General features: G+C 41.8%; 1 protein-coding gene across 5 annotated transcripts; it reads left to right on the forward strand.

The window, feature by feature from the left end:
- The first annotated feature begins 673 nt into the window (after positions 1 to 673).
- On the forward strand, positions 674 to 18871 carry LOC147230035 (aquaporin-7-like). Of its 5 annotated transcripts, none has more exons than XM_086155779.1 (10): positions 674 to 1254; positions 2322 to 5247; positions 5325 to 5520; positions 6647 to 6739; positions 6812 to 7061; positions 7150 to 7260; positions 12706 to 12843; positions 13682 to 13800; positions 13957 to 14174; positions 17415 to 18871. In XM_086155779.1, the coding sequence occupies exons 2-10, from the start codon at positions 2654 to 2656 to the stop codon at positions 17617 to 17619; spliced, it is 3924 nt and encodes a 1307-aa protein (XP_086011905.1). In that variant the 5' UTR covers positions 674 to 1254; positions 2322 to 2653; the 3' UTR covers positions 17620 to 18871. The 5 variants fall into 5 exon arrangements, with proteins under 5 accessions (XP_086011905.1, XP_086011907.1, XP_086011908.1 ...); XM_086155780.1 differs by lacking the exon at positions 674 to 1254 and adding an exon at positions 2187 to 2226; XM_086155783.1 differs by lacking the exons at positions 674 to 1254; positions 2322 to 5247 and having other exon boundaries at positions 5308 to 5520.
- Positions 18872 to 19520: the final 649 nt, after the last annotated feature.

The raw sequence follows: 19520 nt of genomic DNA on the forward strand, positions 1-19520 counted from the left end.
CCGGTCAGTGTCACGTTGGGCCTGATGTTTTTGTGGCGTCTTTGCGCCATCTGCTGGTAAAAAGGAGCGCCACCGATCAATTTCAATTTAGCTTGACCGTCTCAGTATATTTTTATTCATTATTATTATTGATATCATAATGATTATTATTGTATACCCACCATGATTCACCGGACACTAGTTGAAATATCCCACAACGGCCACGTTGTTTGTCGACACTCTCTGTCCTAAACCGACACCCCAAACAATGTATGTGAGTGTATGTGAGTATGTGAGTATGTGTGTGTCCCCAAGGGACACGCTCTCCCCATTGACAGACATTGCGCTCTATTCTTCTGTTAGGGACAGTGGTGAGTGTGTGGTTGGTGATGCTGGAGCTGTTCACCCAGTGCTTATCTTAGCCCTGCCTGTGAGAACAGGAGCCCTAGACCTGCTAATCACCCAGGCAAATCATTGAGTAAGGATAAGGATCCTGTCTAAGAAGTGGCTTCGAATCAATTCTGCAATTCAATTCTTAACTCACAGACATTAAGAAAATGCAAATGTCCTTTTGAACCTGTGCGTATCTGCATTTGTGTCACTATGTTGTACCATACTGTAAACCACATCCAGATCAAAGCTCACCTATGGTGCAGAGAAATTACAAGCCCACATTGGGAAAGGTCACATTTTCAGTCGCACAAGATCACCTCAAGTGCATCCTCTCTCCCCCTCAGGCGAGGTCACATGATGTGGGCTGAGATGGAGTGTGAAGAATATTGTATTGTGTGTGTTATGAGCGGTGTCAAACCATTGACAGGGTGACACATTGAACTATGGTCTGGAATGCTGTCTTGTGAGAAGAGGAAAAGAGGCAGAAAAACAACAATGGGAGGTTGGACAAGAGAGAATCGAGAGGAGGAGAGGATAAACCAGTGTGGCTGGTATGCGTCACTGTACACATTCCGTCATGCAAAGCTGATGATAAGACTAGAGAAAGAGAGAAAGAGAGAGAGAGAGAGAGAGAGAGAGCGAGAGAAAGAGAGCGAGAGAGAGAGAGAGAGAGAGAGAGAGAGAGAGAGAGAGAGAGAGAGAGAGAGAGAGAGAGAGAGAGAGAGAGAGAGAGAGAGAGAAAGAGAGAGAGAGACAGAGAGAGAGAGAGACAGAGAGAGAGAGAGAGAGCAGAGAGAATTGGTTAGGAGGCATTCTGCCTTCAAATTGAACCCATGTGAAAACACTTGCTTTGGACAATTATAGAAGCCTCTCATAAGAAAGGTAAGGTGGAAAAAGCAAGTGGATTCCTGAGTACATTTGTCTTGAGTACACTTTATTTCTTTTTATCTATTTGATTGTATATTTGCAAAAGTTCAGGATTCCATTTTGCATCAGTATGAGTGGCAGACAATCTGAGTTGGATGTTCCAGTTTGCCTGGGGTTACCCAGAGGGGGAGTTAATGTGTCTGAGATGAGCAGGTGTCTCTATAAACTGACACTTGGACTCACCATCGGTTTAGAAAAGACTGTTTCTTTATTTCCTTCCCAGCACAACTTTAACCGTGCAATTCATCTATGCAGCCTGTGCTTGAAGCAGCATCAGTTTTAAATTGTCATGGGTCATGATTTTAACATTCATTATGACCCCAGTGGCCTTCTACAACTGAGCCTTTGTCCAGCAGTGGTACTAGTTTGGTTGCTCCGTGCTGTATGTAAGTAGAAGTTTGTATGCCCTCTACTTATCCGATCAGTCCTCCCCCAGTGAGGTTTTTACAAGGCTAGGGTGAATTACTATCTGAGACTGACTGTAAGAAGCCCTGTGTAAGATACATGGCTGCACAAAGGCGGATTATGACACTGCTTTGGTGCATTCGTTTTTACAAAGAGGATTGTTGTTAAGCGAGTTTTTCCGGTTTTTGGCTTTTTAGCCAAGGTCTAGCTGAAGTTGATGGATAGGTATGAGTGTGTTGCTTGTGAAAACAGCTATTATGCTGCATATGTGTAACAGAGTGCATTGTAAGAGATAATCTATCGTGTAAGTTGATCTATTGAGAGAGGCAGAGTAATGTGGGAGAGGAATCATTTCACTGACAAGAATTAAGAGGCTTTTTTCCATTCCTCATCTAAAGTTTCTTTTTTCTCATCTCATTTTATCTCCCTTTTATCATTTCATATCTTCCCTCCACTCTTTTCCCATGTATGCCTTTTGTTAGAGTCCCTATCCTCAACCACTCTATGATTTCTGTTACCGTTGTGAGTAGCCAGATCATCCACAATCGACATATCTCCACATTCCAGCTCAGTCCATTCTGAAGATGGAAATTTGTAACTTTTTTTATGCATGGCAGGCAATGGGAAGTGATTGATGAAGTCACACTGAAGAATTGAAGAGTCACATTGGGGCGCAGCAAAAGATAAAGAAAGGGGTCTTGAAGAGGTCCGGGACAGCCAAAGGCCAATACTATCAACAAAATGGATTTTTTTTTCCAAGGAGCGATCTGACTGTTTGCAAGAAACTAGGGCTGTGGCTGTGCCTCTTGTTTTTACACACTCAAAACTGCAACGCAAACAGAGAGACAGCTGCTTGGAATATCTGAAATAAATCAGCTTCACTCTTTGATTCTCTTTTTTTGGGAGTTGGCATTCGACAGGAGGTCATTAACTTGTTTACACTTACACAATGGACTTTTCCTTGCTCTCAGCTCCAGCGAGTGAGTACACCAAGCTCAGGACACAGCTCACTGTAAGATCAGCTAACTCCCCATCTTATCTCACTCGCAGGGCAGGTATTAGGAGGGCCAGGGCTTCCTCTGAGGAGAGCGTGGAGAGCTCTGTGGAAGTTGAGGAGAGAGGGATACTCAACAAGGACATTGACAGAGATGCCGCGAGCAAGGCTGGCAACTCACTCACTGGACATCAAGCATGGACAGGATGTTGTAGAGCTGCCAAAGGCGGGTATGATGAGAAGGAAACCTCAGACAGCAGACTGTCGTCCAATCTCACCCATGATGACACAGCAGACAAATCATTTGCAGACTCTTGTCTTGACAGGAGTCCTAACTATAACCCTGCAAGTAAAAGGCAGGGAAGGACAGAGTGGAGAAGGCGCAACCTGCCTGGCAGAAGTAAGAGTCATGATTGGAGGGCAAGAAGAAGGAGCCCAGACTGGGTCAACAGACCATTAAACCAATGCATGTTGACAAGCAAACAAGGAGGGGGCATCAACAAACAGGAAGGAAAAGAAACGGAAGGCATGAATGATAGGGTGACACCCTCAGTCAAAGCCTATAACACCACAGCGTTTCGAGAGAGGAGCCCAAGGAGTCCATTAAGCCAAACCTTGGACAGGAACAGTAGGGGTAATTCCCTCCCCTTTAGGCTAAAGACAGAGTCCAGTCCTTTTGATTTCAGAGAAATGTCTTCATCACTGGGAACCAAAGGAGGTCACAGTATCTTGGAGCGGATAGAGCAGCTCTATGAGTCTGCTGGCTGTTGTAAAACAGAGGATCTCACCCCAATCAAACATTTCTTCTCCCGTGACAGTGATATGTTGGAGGGGAGAGGGCAAAATAAAATGCTGTTTCGTACAGGACCAAGTATAGACCACTACAGTTGGTCACAGAGGTCAAGCCAAAGGTCACATGAGGACACCATCCCAGGATATTTCTCTTTGCAAACCAGGGACTCTCGGTCATCAACCATTGTACTGAGTTCTGAAAGTTTACCAAGTTATTCTAGAAGACGAACAACCAATGACAGTATGACAGGCAGACAAGGGCGGGATGAGATTCATGGAGGCAGATGGAACTGGGGCAGAGGGCCCCTGGGGACGGAAACAATGTCTCTTGATAGAGCAAGGAGCCGGGAATGTGTTGCAGCCAAGATCAGATCAGCCAGGGCTGCAATGGGAACCCCCTCTACCCCTCACAGTGAGCACAATTTATCAAAAGAGACATCTCTCAGTGATTCCTACAGAACTGGCAAGAGAAGAGAAACTAGAAGTAAGGATTGGATCCCCACTAATCGTGTGGAGGAAAATGGTGAGACCATGAGAGTAAATGTGTTGCTTAGAGAACGAAGCCTTTGGAAAACAGAAAGATTCAAAGAGGCAGATAGAGAAAGACCAAACCGGCAGGGGGTTAGGGAAGCAATCGAGATGAGGGGTGCAAATCCTGACAATGACATGTTTGAGTCCAATGCACAAGGGATCAGATTGACGATTGATGGGAGGAAGGCCAATCCAGATCTTCTGGCTCTGTCTGCTGCCAGCGTGAGAAGTAAGATCAATCAGTTCGAGGCCCTGATGCAGCGAGCTCAGAGTATATCAGCAGGCCAAGCACCCAGACGGGCCTTCTCCGTGCCCACCCAGCTCAACAGACCCAGCAATGGCCTAAAGAAGAATGGGTCAGTGAAGGACATAGGTGAACAGAATAGATGGGATGGACAGACAAAGAAAGGGGAGGCAAGCAGGAGTGCAGAAGGAAAAGAATGGAGATTGCATTCAGACAGAGCCTCTTCAATTGACAAGGCTGGGCTACGACTGGGGAATAAGGAAAAAGAGAGGACTGTCTCGGCTCAGAGAGAAGGAAATCAAATGGACAGCAGTAACATATTCATTGGCGTTTTAGGTGAATATTCCAGTCTCAAGCACACCCTAGAAATCCCAATCAATGGAGATGTGCAGCAACATTGGATGAGCTTTTACACAGATGAGCCAGATTCTGCCAAAGTCTCAAACCTGGAGGAGGCTAAGTATGAAGAAGAGAAAGACAACAATACCATTTTTCTGGGACTGTCTGATGCCAGTGAAGATGGTTCACCTCAGCATGTTGAGACACTTGGTGTCAGTGACAATGACAAGACCCCAACAAACAGCCCAGGCCTCTCGCCCCTCCATTCACCCAAACCAAAGCTCGAAAATGTCAGCTTGATTATGGTTACTGAAAATGAAAGTGCTTCTATGTTCTCGAAACCAACTAATACTCCTGAACAAGACCCTGATCTCAACTCCTCCTGTCAACTTAGCAACCTGCTTGATCCTGTCTCTCAAGATGCCAACACCAATTTTCCTCATGGAAAGAGACAGCTTTTGGACCTCAATGCTTGGGTGGCCGGCTCTTATGTCTGGAAGGATGACCAAGACAGCTTTGACGATGATGATGATGATAGCACAGCCAGGGATGAAGATTCTGACTGTGACTCCGACTCTGGGGAATCTTCAGCAACAATAACAAGTAACACGAGCCAATCGGATCGCAGAAGCTTCTGTGTCAGGTATGGGCTGCAGCAAACACAATTATGTGGTTTCACTCCTTGATACTGGTTCGCCGCCCATGCTCTCACATCTGCAGCCTTTCCGATCTCTGCAACTTTGCCGGCGTGGAATCAGGATCGGAGAACGACATGGGCGAGTGGCACTCCATTGGCCGACGGTCAGCTTCACTGAGCTCAGACGTGTCTGCATTCTCTTGTGTGTCTGTGCTGCCCAGCGAAGAGCTGGACAGGCTGTTGGACGACGTGAGGAGTCTGGGGGACAACGCAATGCAGGTCTGCCTGGTTGACCAATCGTTTTTAGGTGTTTTGATTGCATTGCAAATCTTCCTTTCCGATTGTTTTTGTGTCATCTGCTGCTTTGCAGCTGATGGAGTTGATGTTTTCATGTCAGCACTAGTCTTTCTTTCTGAGCTGATAATCCATTTAACTGGCAGATTGACACAAATTGCCTACATGTTCAAGCAAACCCACCAATTCCTCCCCCTGCAGGTCTTCTGTGTTGAACACAGAGGTCTTCTCAGGACAATACAATCAGGGCAGGCCTGATGATAGAAAAAAAAGTTACCACAGGTTTTGTAGAGACCTGCTATTAAGTATAATACAAGTCTTTGTCAATTTATATTTTAGACACATTATAATAACATTCTGGCCGGATCTGCACAGCACTACAAGATACCTGTTGTGTTAATTTATAAGACATAACAATAACCACATGAAACTGTTCTTGAATTACTTACCTACTATTTAACAAGCTTTCTATCCCTAATTGAAGCTGGAAGTTAAAAAAGTTGGACTTGGAACATGGTGAGAAAGAACTTGTGTAAAGAAATACATATTTAGTCATCATGATCTCAGTGTCGGAAACCGTTATGACTATGCTATGATTACCAGGTACTGTAAACTGGCAGCTGTAATGAAAATATGTCTCAATGAAAAATATACAGGTTGTGATCCATTTCATAAATTAAGAGAAGATGCACAGTAGTGAACATTGGCACCCAAGAGCATCATCCAAATGCTGCAGATTTAGCCATGAGCTAAAATCCATCAGAAGTCCCTGGCAGGTGTATGTTTGGCCAATTAAAAATGGATCATGTAAATGTATGTAATACCAGAAAGCTATATGCAAGCACAAATATTTGCATAAAGAACTTACATACAGTAAGTCAAAGAAGAGCATAAAAGCAGGCTCCCTTAGCATAGCAGGTGAAATACATGTTTGTCAACATTCTTGTTAGTATATCCAGCAGGCCATGAAAAATTCTTGTTTTTATTGTGTTCTTACTTGACAATGAAGACTGATGCTATGGATGATGAAGCAGGATTCCAGACTTAACCAACATGTTTATTAGAATGAAAACGTTCGACCTTCTCAGTCTTCTAATCTTTATTTTGACAGAATGACGTGCACGTGGTGGTCCTTCATAAGGAGATTGGAGTGGGACTCGGCTTCAGTTTGGCAGGAGGCGTGGACCAGAATAAGCCTGTCACTGTGAGAAGAGTCCTCTCTTTGCTGGAAAAAAAGAGAATTTGCTGTGTTGACTTATGGCTCTACTGTCCTCAGGTCCACAAGGTGTTTCACACTGGCATAGCAGCTGAAGAGGGATCCATACAAGAGGGGGACCGGATCTTGTCAATCAATGGAACGTCATTGTGCGATCACACCCACCTGGAGGTCCTGAGGGTGCTGAGGCGTGCCAAGACTCGGCAGATGGGAGTGGTGGTCTTGAGGAGGGGTGGTGTCGACCTTGTCTCAAAGGGGGCACTTAGAGAACAAACGCAGGAACCCTTGCAGGCACAGTGCATGGAGACAGGTGAAAGGTCATGCACTGTGCAAAGACATTAGGCCACCATGAGGCGTTTCAAGTGAGTTTTTATATCTATGTGTTGTGCTTTTAACAGGTCAGTGCTTTTGTGTGTGTCTGGAGAAGAACAGCAGGGATCTAGGCTTTAGCCTGCAGGGAGGAGCAGGTCAGGAGAATACGCCGCTCACAGTACAGAAGATCTTTCAGGGTGAGAACCGGAAAATCCACCATCACATCAATTTATTAGGCAAAAGACTAAGCTATTGTGCACTTCCTCAGAAAATGTGACCACCTGTTCTTTGTAGTAACGCAAACACTAAATACAATGGTGGAGTTGAACACAGTAACTTTGCACCTCTTTCCTATGTTTCTGTTCTTTAACACAACTTTCCCTGTTCTCAGCCTCTGTTAAGCTTTTAAAGTGATTCGCCATAATGTGATAGCATTGACCACCTACTGTGAATTCAAAGGCTGCTGATATTTCTCTGTTCTCTAAATCTTTTTTTTCTTACGTCATAATAAAATGACATAATTAACTAAAACATTAAGAATTCATATCAGGGATAGTACATGAACCCTGTGAGTTAGTGCATGGGTGCATGTAGATGGATGCTAAGTCGGGTTTATACTTATTTTTCAGGGACACTATTCTTTTTTTACCAAGATGCATTTTTAATTTAAATTTCTGCGCAACTGATGAAGGTGAAGACTTAAACATTAAGTACAGGAAGGGTTAGTAAAGAATTTCCAGAGACCTGTATGGAACTAGACTTCATTTTTGCTACTTCATCATACATGGGAATCATATGATTTTTTTCATGTCATTTCAACCTGTTTTAAGGTCAACATCTGAAGATAAAGGATAACCTTATTACCAAGCTGTTTGTGGGGATGTTCACTCATAGATTACTGGCAGGGCCAAAACTCTGGCACTTCTGACCTCTTCATAATTAAAAATTCCTCTCCTCTCTGTAATTTACCATTTCAGTTCCTTATTTCAGTCAGCTGCATTCAGTGTCAAGTAAAACACAAACGCAGAGGTTGAAAGTTTGAACTTTCCTTTCTTGATGTCCCTTACAGCTGACACATTTCAAATCTTCTGTAAAGACATTTGTCTGCTTTGACTGGCAACAAGGGGAATTTCAAGGATGTTGCTTATCTGAAGTAGGCAACTGTTATGAAGCCAATAAAAGAACCAATGAAAGGACAAATTTCACCCAAACAAGATCAAAGTGGCCAGAAATCCCTATGAAAAAAAACATCAAATTATTTCATGATCACTCAAAGTTTCCACCTTAGGTCACTGGTGCCAGTGTTTTATTATTCACAATCCATATACAGTACAGTCAGTATAAACAAGACAGCAAAAGGTCTCTGGCTGGCTTTTTTGGATATTCAGGACCTCATAACAGAATATGTAATGCTATCAACGATGTCAAATTGATGACAGATAAATTGATTTTTCTTCAGTCATGTTAATCCCAGCTACTTATAATGTAACAAAATTTCCTCTGCCAATTGATAGCAGGCGGATATCTGCTAAAAAAAAAAAAAAAAACAAGAGAAACTATGTATTTTTCGTACAGAAATAGATCCCCCTAGACATATCTGTGCATGTGACTGGTGGATACATGGACCCCCTGTTAACTGAACGCTCTCTCGCACTATGGTGGCAGGTGGGCCAGTTGATAAGGTGTGCCCTGGTGACGAGGTGGTGGAGATCAGGGGCATGAGCTTGGTGGGGTTGAGACGCCTGGAGGCGTGGACAATGATCAGGCGTCTCCCCCTTGGCCCCGTGGATGTTGTGCTGCGGCGGCCCTATAAAATTCTGGATCCATAAGGACCATTGAAGCTCTTCAATAATTTTTATTTTCATTTGGGGGGGGATGACATGACAAATAAGGAATGAACACTCATCCATTTAAGCGAGCAATGAAGAAAAAGATTTTCTAGGTAGGAAGTGCTCAGTTTTAAATTAAAACCATTTGTATGAAGCAAGAAAAAAGATTCATCTCGTATATTAAGTTGTTAATCACTAGTTAGTATTACTTAAAGAAATCTGTCCCTTATCACAGTTTAAAGACCACCTATACCTTGATGCCTTTCATTTTCCCCCAAATTAAAAAAAAAAAAAAGCTCCAGGCTATAAAAGAATACCCATGCTATCTCTCTCTCTTGTCAATTACATGTAGTATAGAATGCGTATCGTTGAAAACTATATTGAAGTGTTTGTTTTAATAAATCCCATCTCAAAATGTTGGTTTTTGTACATAATAACCTGAAGTGTGGGGATAGAGAGATTGGAGCCATGTCACTGATGTGTTTTTCCTCATCCTCAGCTCTCAGGGAGAGATTTTCAGGCATCAAATACATACTTTTGTATTTACTGAGTTAAAATTTCGGAATCCTTGAGAAACTTTGATTGCCCTTGGCTTTTATAACTGGGTATAATCCATAAAGTAGCCCGGGAAACCTTAAGGAAACAGTTTTTTTGGATGATTGCATGTTTCTTTGCTTTTGATATCAAGTACAAACTGAAATATTTTCTTGCTAATTTGCTGGTGATTTATACTGTCAAAGTGAAATTGTTGTTTGAAAATTTGAGGAAAATTATCAAAAACTGGTGGCAAAAAATTGCCCTTAAAGTTGGTAAGAAAGGGCAGAAATATTTGGGGAATTTATACCTAGAAGTGAAACATATATTGTTTCTCAATGGTAAAATGCTAATATTAATTAAATCAAGGCACCTTTAGAAAAACCTGCCCAAAGTGTTCTGATATGCTTTATAGTATAAAGCATATAAGGTATAAAGTTTACCCCTTATCAAATGTTATGCTCACCTTGTTATCCAACATGTGTTATTCGTTTGTATCAGCAATAACATTGTCATAGGGCTGGCCATACGGCAATTATTGGAGATTATACAACACATTAAGAGCTCAAAGTTCAATGAGAGACATTAAGGACGCCCCCGGGCTTTCTAATGATGAGAGGTACTTCAATTTCAGTTTATCAGCCGCGATCTACTGATAATACAGATTTTGAGACCTCATTTGTAATAAGTCTACAATGCTTACAGCTGATGGCGTCAATCATAAACAAATTTATATCAGATGAACCGATTAATATCAACAATAATAACTTATCATAATATAAGCGGATGTGATTTGGTACATATTGCTAACTTAAATATGATCAGAACATCATCAATGTTTCATTTTTAGAGTGATGGTAACAGTTAGATAAAATAATAAAAATAATTATAAACTGAAAAAAATAAATGATTAATGTGGCAGCTAATTTTTTACAGAATGAAAAATGGTAATTTTCAATGGTTAAGTTTTTGTAAGGCTGCTCTCCTGAGCAAATAAGATTATTTAGGAGTATCTGACATGATTGAGCAATCAATTTAGTTGCCTGATTATTTGATAGGTGTCTCCAACAAGGTAATGAGTGCACATCGACAGTCAACACACTCTATCACCTGCTGCTGCACTTAGAAGTTCTGATAATCTATTGTTAGCTTCTACTGGTAACATCACTAAATAACTGTGGGGGGTATTGCTTATCTCACTTGGTAACATGTGATGTATACTTCTTCCTCACTTGGATTCTGTTTAGTGCGTCAGCTCTGAGTGAAATCAAGTGAGACCTCTGCTGTAAATGCTATGTTATTGCACCATTTTTAATCACCTAAAGCATACTTCTTGTCTCTGGATGTTCTCTTTCAAGCCAGACATGATTCAAAAACAGATCATATATATCTACAATGGACACTTTTTGGACCATATCAACCAATAATATCTGAAAACCAATTTACCAATCTGCCCCTTGAATTTTGACGAATTTTGAATTTTACCCATTGTATATTCGAGTCCTCACATGAGGACTCGTGTGGCACGCCTGGCAAGTTGAAGAAAAGCAAATGGATAAATGTTGAAAAAATTGTGCTTCTATTCAGATTCAAGCTATCATAAAAACATATTTAAATCAGGTAAATACCAGATTCATTCTGTCTAGGTCCGAGACCAGGAAATAAGAAGTAAATGTCAAATGACTGAAGGGGTAATATTCCAAATCTCACTACCATTTACCATTTATTGACATTGACTGTCAATAAATCTGTCTGCTTGAGCACATCTATCAGAGCCAAGGTACATTTTACTCTGTGCACCTGCCAGCGGCAAGGCGTGACAGGCCAATAAATGATTAATAGCATTTGACCGCCTGTTGAGGGAGAGCAGGCAGAGGCAAGACATCTTTGGCGGGTGGAATACAGTCCACAAGGGTACAGATGCTCCAGTGGAGGTAGACTGAAAGCCAACGGACACACCACCCCTTCGATTTCATTTTGAGTCCCAGGTATGCTAAAGCTCCGGCCTCTGAGGGTGAGGAGTGCCCTGCTGAGAGAATGCATGGCAGAGTTCCTAGGAACATTTGTCTTACTGGTAGGTGATATCAGGCTCTTTTTAGCTGTTTATGGATTTCATGTATAGCATTTTCAGAGCTGAGAATAACTTCAAAGTAAAATAAATTAACTAATACATCTTAGAGTTAAACAATATCATTTGCACACACACACACACACACACACACACACACACACACACACACACACACACACACACACACACACACACACACACACATTTATATATACACATGATTCTTCTGGACATTTGGGTTACTTTCATCTTACCTGTATTTTATGATATTTTGGAAAAAAAAACACTTTAAATTGGTAAAATTTTTAGTCATTGAGAATTTCACCCTTGCTTTGATTCATTGTACATAAAATAATCTAAAATATATTAAATATTATGTATTTATTTGATATTACAACTAATAGAAATAATAGATAGTAATAGAATCTGAGTATACTATTTTTGAGGACGAATGTGAGCAAAGTAGAATTGAAAAATAAACAATCAATATAAAACAATTCAAGGAAATAAATATATTCAACCGCTGTTATATAATTTTTATTGTCGTGACGGTATAACCATTATGTGACTTCATACGGTGATAAACAGATTGAGTGAGTCACATACATTTTTTATGAGGTTGCAGGTGTTATCAGAAAGTCTACATTACTGGTGGCTTGAAAATAACCTATTCTCATAAACTCAATATTTGTGTGTGATTACATATCCACCACCTTTATGTAGGTCTGATAATGTAGTTGTTGCACAGAACAGTTCATGCACGTGTATGTTTTGGTGAACTTTGATGTCCATTTTTTTTGAAGCGTAAGACTGATTTTATCTTGCTTTTATCTGATGCAAAGCTCTTTGGCTGTGCAGCTGCTGCACAGGTGAAGACCAGCAGGGAGACTAAAGGACAGTTCCTATCGGTCAACATGGCCTTCTCGGTTGGTGTCATGTCTGCCATGTATCTCACCAAGGGCATTACAGGTAAAGTTTAAAGAACAAAACAAAACAAAACTGAATAGGTGACAAATTCACAGGCTATGGACATTTCCGCTGATCCGAGAGCAGTAGAAAACTTATGAAACTTTTCCAAGGCCTCAGCTCTGATGACATACTTCTTCTTGGCTGTGTGTACAACTCCGACCATTCAATGTTTTCCAGTCTATCTTTCTTTCCCCCATTGTCTACTCTTTTCCCTGCACAAATTCCTGTTTCTCTTGCAGGTGCCCATCTGAATCCTGCTGTCACCCTCAGTTTCTGTGTGCTGGGTCGGGTTCCCTGGGGGAAGCTACTGCCCTACAGCCTATCCCAAGTACTGGGGGCATATGCTGCATCAGGCCTGGTGTATACCATCTACTATGGTTGGTCTGCATGGATCTTTAACCACTAATAATTGAGTCCTGAGTTTTCATCATATATGGAGTTGCTATCCATTTCTCTACAATCATGTTTGTTACTCGAGGCCCTCTGTTGTGGTCATGTATGACCGTTATCTGACATGCAATGCACGCTCTTTTATCTCCACCTCTCCATCCTGAGCTGCCCATTCACATAATGTTGTTTTGGTTGAAGACACATTATTCTGCTTACGCACTCCTGCTCTCATGACACCTTAATGCACTTAACAAGGCTTTAGTGATATGGCTTAATGAATAAGGCACAATTTGTTACTGACTAATAGCAGGATGGTAATGATTGGCGAAGGAGGAATAGTACAGGTGAAAAAATGAGAGAGAGGTTGCGGAGGTGAGAAGGTTCTGGCTGCTTCCTTAGCTGCTGCATCGGCTTGCGAACTGCCTGTGGAGACAAAATCGGTGTAGGTAATGTGTACTTGACGTTTGCAGACCATAATTTGAGATGTCAAAAGGACGCAGCTACCTTTTCACAAAGGAGAATAGGTTTACCATCAGACTTTCCTGTGTATCCCCTGAGTGCCAAAGTTGTGAACCATGGCAAATGTGCTGCAAGAATCTGTGTAGGTGGTAGCAGCTTTACCTTCCACCAATTCGCACCCTTCAACAAGAGCTACCAATTCGTCTGCCAGTGCAGAGAAGTGCACAGGAAGGGGCTTTCAGTGTGTTTGTGTGTGTGTGTGTGGGCAAGATACTTATTAAGTGCCTCTTTGTGTTTAAACAGCAGGAGCACATTTCATAATGTTGTTTATAATGAAGTTAAGTGGTTAATTCTACCCCTGTCTAGATGCAATCATGGAATTTAGTGGAGGAGTTTTGACTGTGTACGGCCCAAATGAGACTGCAACAATATTTGCCACGTATCCCTCTGAGTACTTGACTTTGGGCAGGAGTTTCCTGGACCAGGTCAGTTGGGGACACCTCTCTTTTTTCTTTCTTACATTTTCTCTGAAAAAAGCACAGAATTTGAGAAAGTAAGAAATTACTCAATTCCCTTGAAACTTTTCGTTGCTTTTCTTCTTCTCATCCACATCCTCTGTTTCTGTGCATGGATGATATTAGGTGGTGGGCACTGCCATGCTGATGCTTTGCATCCTGTGTCTGGATGAGAAGAGAAACACCCCGGCCCCCACTGAACTGATTCCTCCTATAGTGGCAGTGATTGTACTGGGAATCTCCATGTCCATGTCAGCTAACTGTGGGGCTGCCATAAATCCAGCTCGGGATTTGGGGCCGCGTCTTTTCACCCTGACAGCGGGCTGGGGCATTGACGTCTTTACGTAAGTCTCTTAGTTTGTATGTGTACAGCAAAAAGGCAACTTGAAAATATTTTACATCAGAATTATTTCATGCTACCATAATGACGGTTGAAAAATCAGAATCAGTAACAGAAATGCATTGTTGATCCTGGAGAAAATTGTATGATTCCGGATGCTCCATACAAAAGTAAAAAAAATAAAGATAAGATAAACAGAAATAAAAGAATAAAGAAGATAAAAATCTAAGTGGTGTCAGGGTTTAAGATAAACAAGTCACAACAGCAAAATGCAACCAGATGACCAATGAGATGACAAGAGATAGTGAGAAGTAATTACTAGACTGAGTTAAACAGTCTGATTGCCACTGGCAAGAGTGACCTACTCTGCAATTCGATAGTTCCCCTGTGAAATCTACTGCAACTATGTAAATGCTGAACGAACTCATGCAATTGGTTGGTGTTGACTGTCACTGTTGTCGAGAATCACCGACATTCCCCTCTCAGACACCACTGTTTGTAAGTCCAGCTCCAACCCCATAACTTTGCTGGCCTTACAGACTACTTTATTAAGTCTGTTGGTGTCAGCCACCCTCAGGCTGCTGCCCGAGCATGCAACAGTGTCACAGATGGTGCTGCCCATGACAGAGTCTTAAAACATCCTGAGCATTGTCTAGAAGATGTTGAAGGACCTCAGCTGGCTCAGGAAATAGATATGGCTCTAGCCCTTTTTGTAGACTGCATCAGAGTTTTTTGTCCAATTCAGTATGCTGTCAATGTGCATGCCAAGGTTTTTTGTAGTCCTCCACAATGTCCACATAGACCCCATGGACAGAAATCAGGATAGCAGGTGATTTGGTCCTTCTAAAATCCATAATCAACTCATTTGTCTTCGATACATAAAGCTCTAGATCAGGGGTGTCAAACTCATTTCTCATGGCGGGCCACATACGGCCTAGGTAGACGTCAAGTGGGCCGGACCATTAAAAATACTGGCATACTCAGCAATAAATAACCAAAATATCATGTCTTTCCTCTGTCTTGGTGTAGAGAAGCACAAGAACATTGGGAAAATCTTTAATGAGCAATCCTCAATGAGCAATGAGGAATTTAATGAGCAATCCCTTTATAAAACTTTTCATGAAACACCTCATATTTCCTTAGACAAAAATGCAATTTACTTTTATCATTCACATGTATGCATTGCAATCATGTGATCATGCGATCCCACTGATCGTACAAAGGCACAAAACTTTAACAAGTAATTGGTATTGAAAATTATAGTAATGCACTTTAAGATTAAATGAGACTTACAAAGAAAGGGACTTTTAAACCATTTACACATGTGCATATAAAATCTGAATTGAATCCCTGTCTACACCCTACAAACTAAAAAGAGTGCGAGTAAGGAAGAAAGTGTTCACCTGTCCTGTAAATGTGTAAACTTCATACATGAAACATGCATACACATACAATACATACTGAAAATGTATGGAGTTGCATGAAAATTGAATCCCACCATACTCGTTTGTAGTGAAGCTGGTGACTAACTTTAAATTGCACATTTTCGCTAGCAATTAGGAAGCTGGCTTTTACCGCTGCTTCGCTGATTTCTCGGCTATGGGTGAAAGTGGACGCTGTTTCCTCAGACCCGCCAGCAATTCGTTGATCTTATCGCTTCTCAGCTGTCTTTGCAAGCTGTCATATTTTTCGCTGTGATGAGTCCCGTAGTGGCGCCGAATATTATATTCTTTAAATACCGAAACTTGTTGCAAACACGCCAAGCACGAAGGTTTCCCATGCATCTCCGTAAATAAATAGGACGTAGTCCATTTTTCTTTGAAAATTCTACACTCTTTAACTACTTTTCTCTATTTTGATAACGACATTTTGGCTAATGAGGGTGTAGCGGGGAGGTGGAGAACAGGGTAGAAAAAAACGTCATAACAAGCAGCAGGTGGTACATTGATAACGTCTGCTGATTGGTCCGTCTTAGTGATAAAGATTGCCGTCTACTCTGACCAAACTAGTGCGCCCCTTAGCGGAAAATTCTTGAATTGCATTTAATTAAGAAAAATAAATCCTTGTCTTTTATGCATTTTTTCACTTTCAAAATTATCCTGCGGGCCTGGTCGAACCCCTTTGCGGGAACTGGCCCGCAAAGGGGTTCGACCAGGCCCGCAGGCCCGTGGTTTCCGCTCACGCCAAGAGACAAAGGAGTCCACAACAACCTGGTATCCTGACTCATAACCACCTCTGATGCATCCAACCACAGCCAACCACAGCCAAGTCATCAGAAAATTTCTAAAGGCAGGACCGAGTGCTGTATCTGCAATCAGAGGTGTAGTGGGTTGAGAAGGAAGAGGAGAGGACCAGACCATGCGATCCTCTTGAAGACTGTCCTGTCAGACACAGTGCTATTGGAATACATACTGTGGCTAGGCAGTGAGATAGTCCACCATCCATGAACCAAGGGAGGGACTTACTTGCATAGGGTTACAACTTGGAACCAAATTTAGATACTCTAATGGTGTTGAATGCACTTGAGAAGTCAAAGAACATGACTCACACCGTGCGCCCTAGCTGGTCCAGATGGATGTAGGTGCGATTCAGCAGGTAGATGATGGCATCAACCACCCCTAGGTGAGGCTGATGCGCAAATTGGAGGAAGTCCGGGTGATCTTAGCATGGGCTGGAAGAAAATCATCAATTATATTGTGGATGGATGCAAGGCTGACCCAAAATAATTACTTTAAAAAGATGGAAAATACTTTCAGAGCTGGAGATCTCTTTATATCCTTTTTATTTTTACTTGATTGGGGCAGTGGAATTTAAAACATGAGAATAATAAAAACACATTTGTGTTGAGAAATAAACAAAACGCAGCAATTTACATCAAGACCAAATGCAATAGCAACATAGAGCCACCGCAAATTATGGCAATGAAGGAATATCACATATCTATTCAATTTAAAGATAATAACCTAATATATTACTTGCCAGAAAGTCGTAAAAAAATCAAATCCTTAATAGATGAAGTTAGGCAATCAAAATCTCCGAAACATTAATTGAAGATTAAAGAGAAGATTTGAATGTAGAGAAAGAGGACAGGACATTAGTTGGTGTGAGGGAAGAGGATACAGAGAATAGGGCTAGATGGAGGAGGTTGATTTGCTGTGGTGACCCATGAAGGGAGAGCCGAAATTAAAAGAAGAAGATTAATTGGTGATTCTGATCCTGTTAAATGTAAGTCTTTGCTCTGCAGGTGCTACAACTACTGGTTCTGGGTCCCACTGGTGGCCCCATTGGTCGGAGGCATTTTGGGTTCCGTCACGTATCTGGCCTTCATCGACTGGCACCTACCTGACTCAGATCCCCACTTGGACCTCCCTGCTTGCATTAGTGGCAATATCAATCAGCCCAATTTAGCTATTGATCAAAGTCTGGAGCTAAAGACTGCTCAATTTTAAACTCAGCTGTTTCTTAGAGATGAGACAAGTGATTGTGGATTACTTTCTCGTTGTAAAAGATCTTTGCAGTTTCTGTTTAATATCAGAATATCTATCCATAAGTTGCATGATTTTGGCTGCTTTTTGTCACTAATTTCTGTGATATTGTTTTTTGCTAATTTATCAGATGCCCCTTAAGTGACATCAGGTTTGTCATTACCCCAGAGTATGGCTGTGTTGAGGGACAGCCTGGTTCACTCGGTGACATAGACAGCTGAGTTAGCTAAGGCGGTTTATTTAGTTGCACTCTACGGAAGACATGGCAAGAGGTAGCCTTGTTATGTTTGCAAACCACAGTAAAGTTAGCTTTGCAAGCTTATGCCAGATTTTACCTTGGAGACACTTTGAGACATAGCCAGTCAATTCAGGAATCTCAGGTAAAGTTTGCTTGGCATGCTAACACAGTGAGAGATAGCAATCTTCAACAGCTGAACAGCCCGACACGCCTTTGGATAAAATGTCACATTTAGAGCTTCCTCTCAAGAAGAAAATTATTAGAGGATAACCATTGAAAATAATGAAAAAAAAAATCCCAAAAGTCTCAGGATTTATCCTCCTCAAAATCTTCAAGAAATAGCAAGAAATTGGATATAAAGATGTATTGTTTGTCCTAAACAAAAAGGAAAACATAAACACAGTAACTGATGTACAAAATCTCTTTGATACTGAAACAATTGATACTGAAGTTTACAGAGATCTGTACCCATTTTAGATGACTATATTACCATGATTTATGCCTTCCTCCTTCCTTACATACAGTGTTGATATTGGTCAAAGCGAGTCAAATCCAAGATTGAATTTGAAGTGTTACTCTCCAGTCATCAGTGATTGACTTTGATTTACCTGTTACATTGAGTATTTATAATCCATCTGAACATTGGAGCCACATTCTGAATTTCAGGGTTGGTTTACGGTTGTGATAAATGTCATTTGTGTCATGGCAGGAAAAGAGGGAAGGTATGATGACAAAATCACTGTCCCATTTTCCGATTGATGAACTTCCCTTCCAGCCACTCCATCACCTGTTTGACACTGCAGGAGTCCTCTATACTCCTCTACTCTACTCATCTCCTTACGCCACCTTCTTCCCCTCCTGTCTTTACTTTTGCCATCTCCTCTCCTCTCCTCTCCTCCCCTCTCCTCTCCTCTCCTCTCCTCTCCTCTCCTCTCCTCTCCTCTCCTCTCCTCTCCTCTCCTCTCCTCTCCTCTCCTCTCCTCTCCTCTCCTCTCCTCTCCTCTCCTCTCCTCTCCTCTCCTCTCCTCTCCTCTCCTCTCCCCTCCCCTCGCCTCCCCTCCCCTCCTCTTCTCTTCTCTTCTCTTCTCTTCTCTTCTCTTCTCTTCTCTTCTCTTCTCTTCTCTTCTCTTCTCTTCTCTTCTCTTCTCTTCTCTTCTCTTCTCTTCTCTTCTCTTCTCTTCTCCTCTCCCTGTCCCTGGCTTTCCCTCTCTCTTCCACCTTTCCTTTCCCTTCTCCTCAATTCCCTGTGTGACACCTCAGCCCTGTGTGACACCTCAGCTAACCTGAGACAGCAGTGCAGTTGCTGAGCCCACTCAGCATTGAAAACATTGACTCAGCACAGCTCCAGCATAACCAGAGCAACAACCCTACCCTCTCCCATGTTTGAAAATGGATAGAGGTAGGTCAACACCACCAGGGCCAACTGTTTTAATTTTGGACAGAGAGACCAAGGCCTTCAGTTCACAGTGCGCCAGCTTCGTAAGCTGTGACAGTCTTGTCCATCACTGGAAAACTGCTGCGGGCAAGCTGCTGTTTTGGAAATATTTTTCAACTTATTATTGATCCTAAAGAGACAATGATCTGTCACAGTTATTTATTTTTTACTTGCAAGAGGAAGAGTACAGAT

The sequence above is a fragment of the Fistularia commersonii genome, chromosome 11, assembly GCF_037954325.1.
Source record: "Fistularia commersonii isolate RoL2024-O1a breed Wild chromosome 11, RoL_Fcom_v1.0, whole genome shotgun sequence".
Classification (NCBI taxonomy): Eukaryota; Metazoa; Chordata; class Actinopteri; order Syngnathiformes; family Fistulariidae; genus Fistularia; species Fistularia commersonii.

Bases quoted from the DNA above. Each gene is read 5' to 3' on its own strand.
- LOC147230035 (XM_086155779.1), top strand. From the start codon at position 2,654: ATGGACTTTTCCTTGCTCTCAGCTCCAGCGAGTGAGTACACCAAGCTC. The intron at 7,261-12,705 runs GTGAGAACCGGA...TTTCTCTTGCAG, and splicing joins AGTACAGAAGATCTTTCAGG to GTGCCCATCTGAATCCTGCT. The intron at 12,844-13,681 runs GTTGGTCTGCAT...ACCCCTGTCTAG, and splicing joins GGTGTATACCATCTACTATG to ATGCAATCATGGAATTTAGT.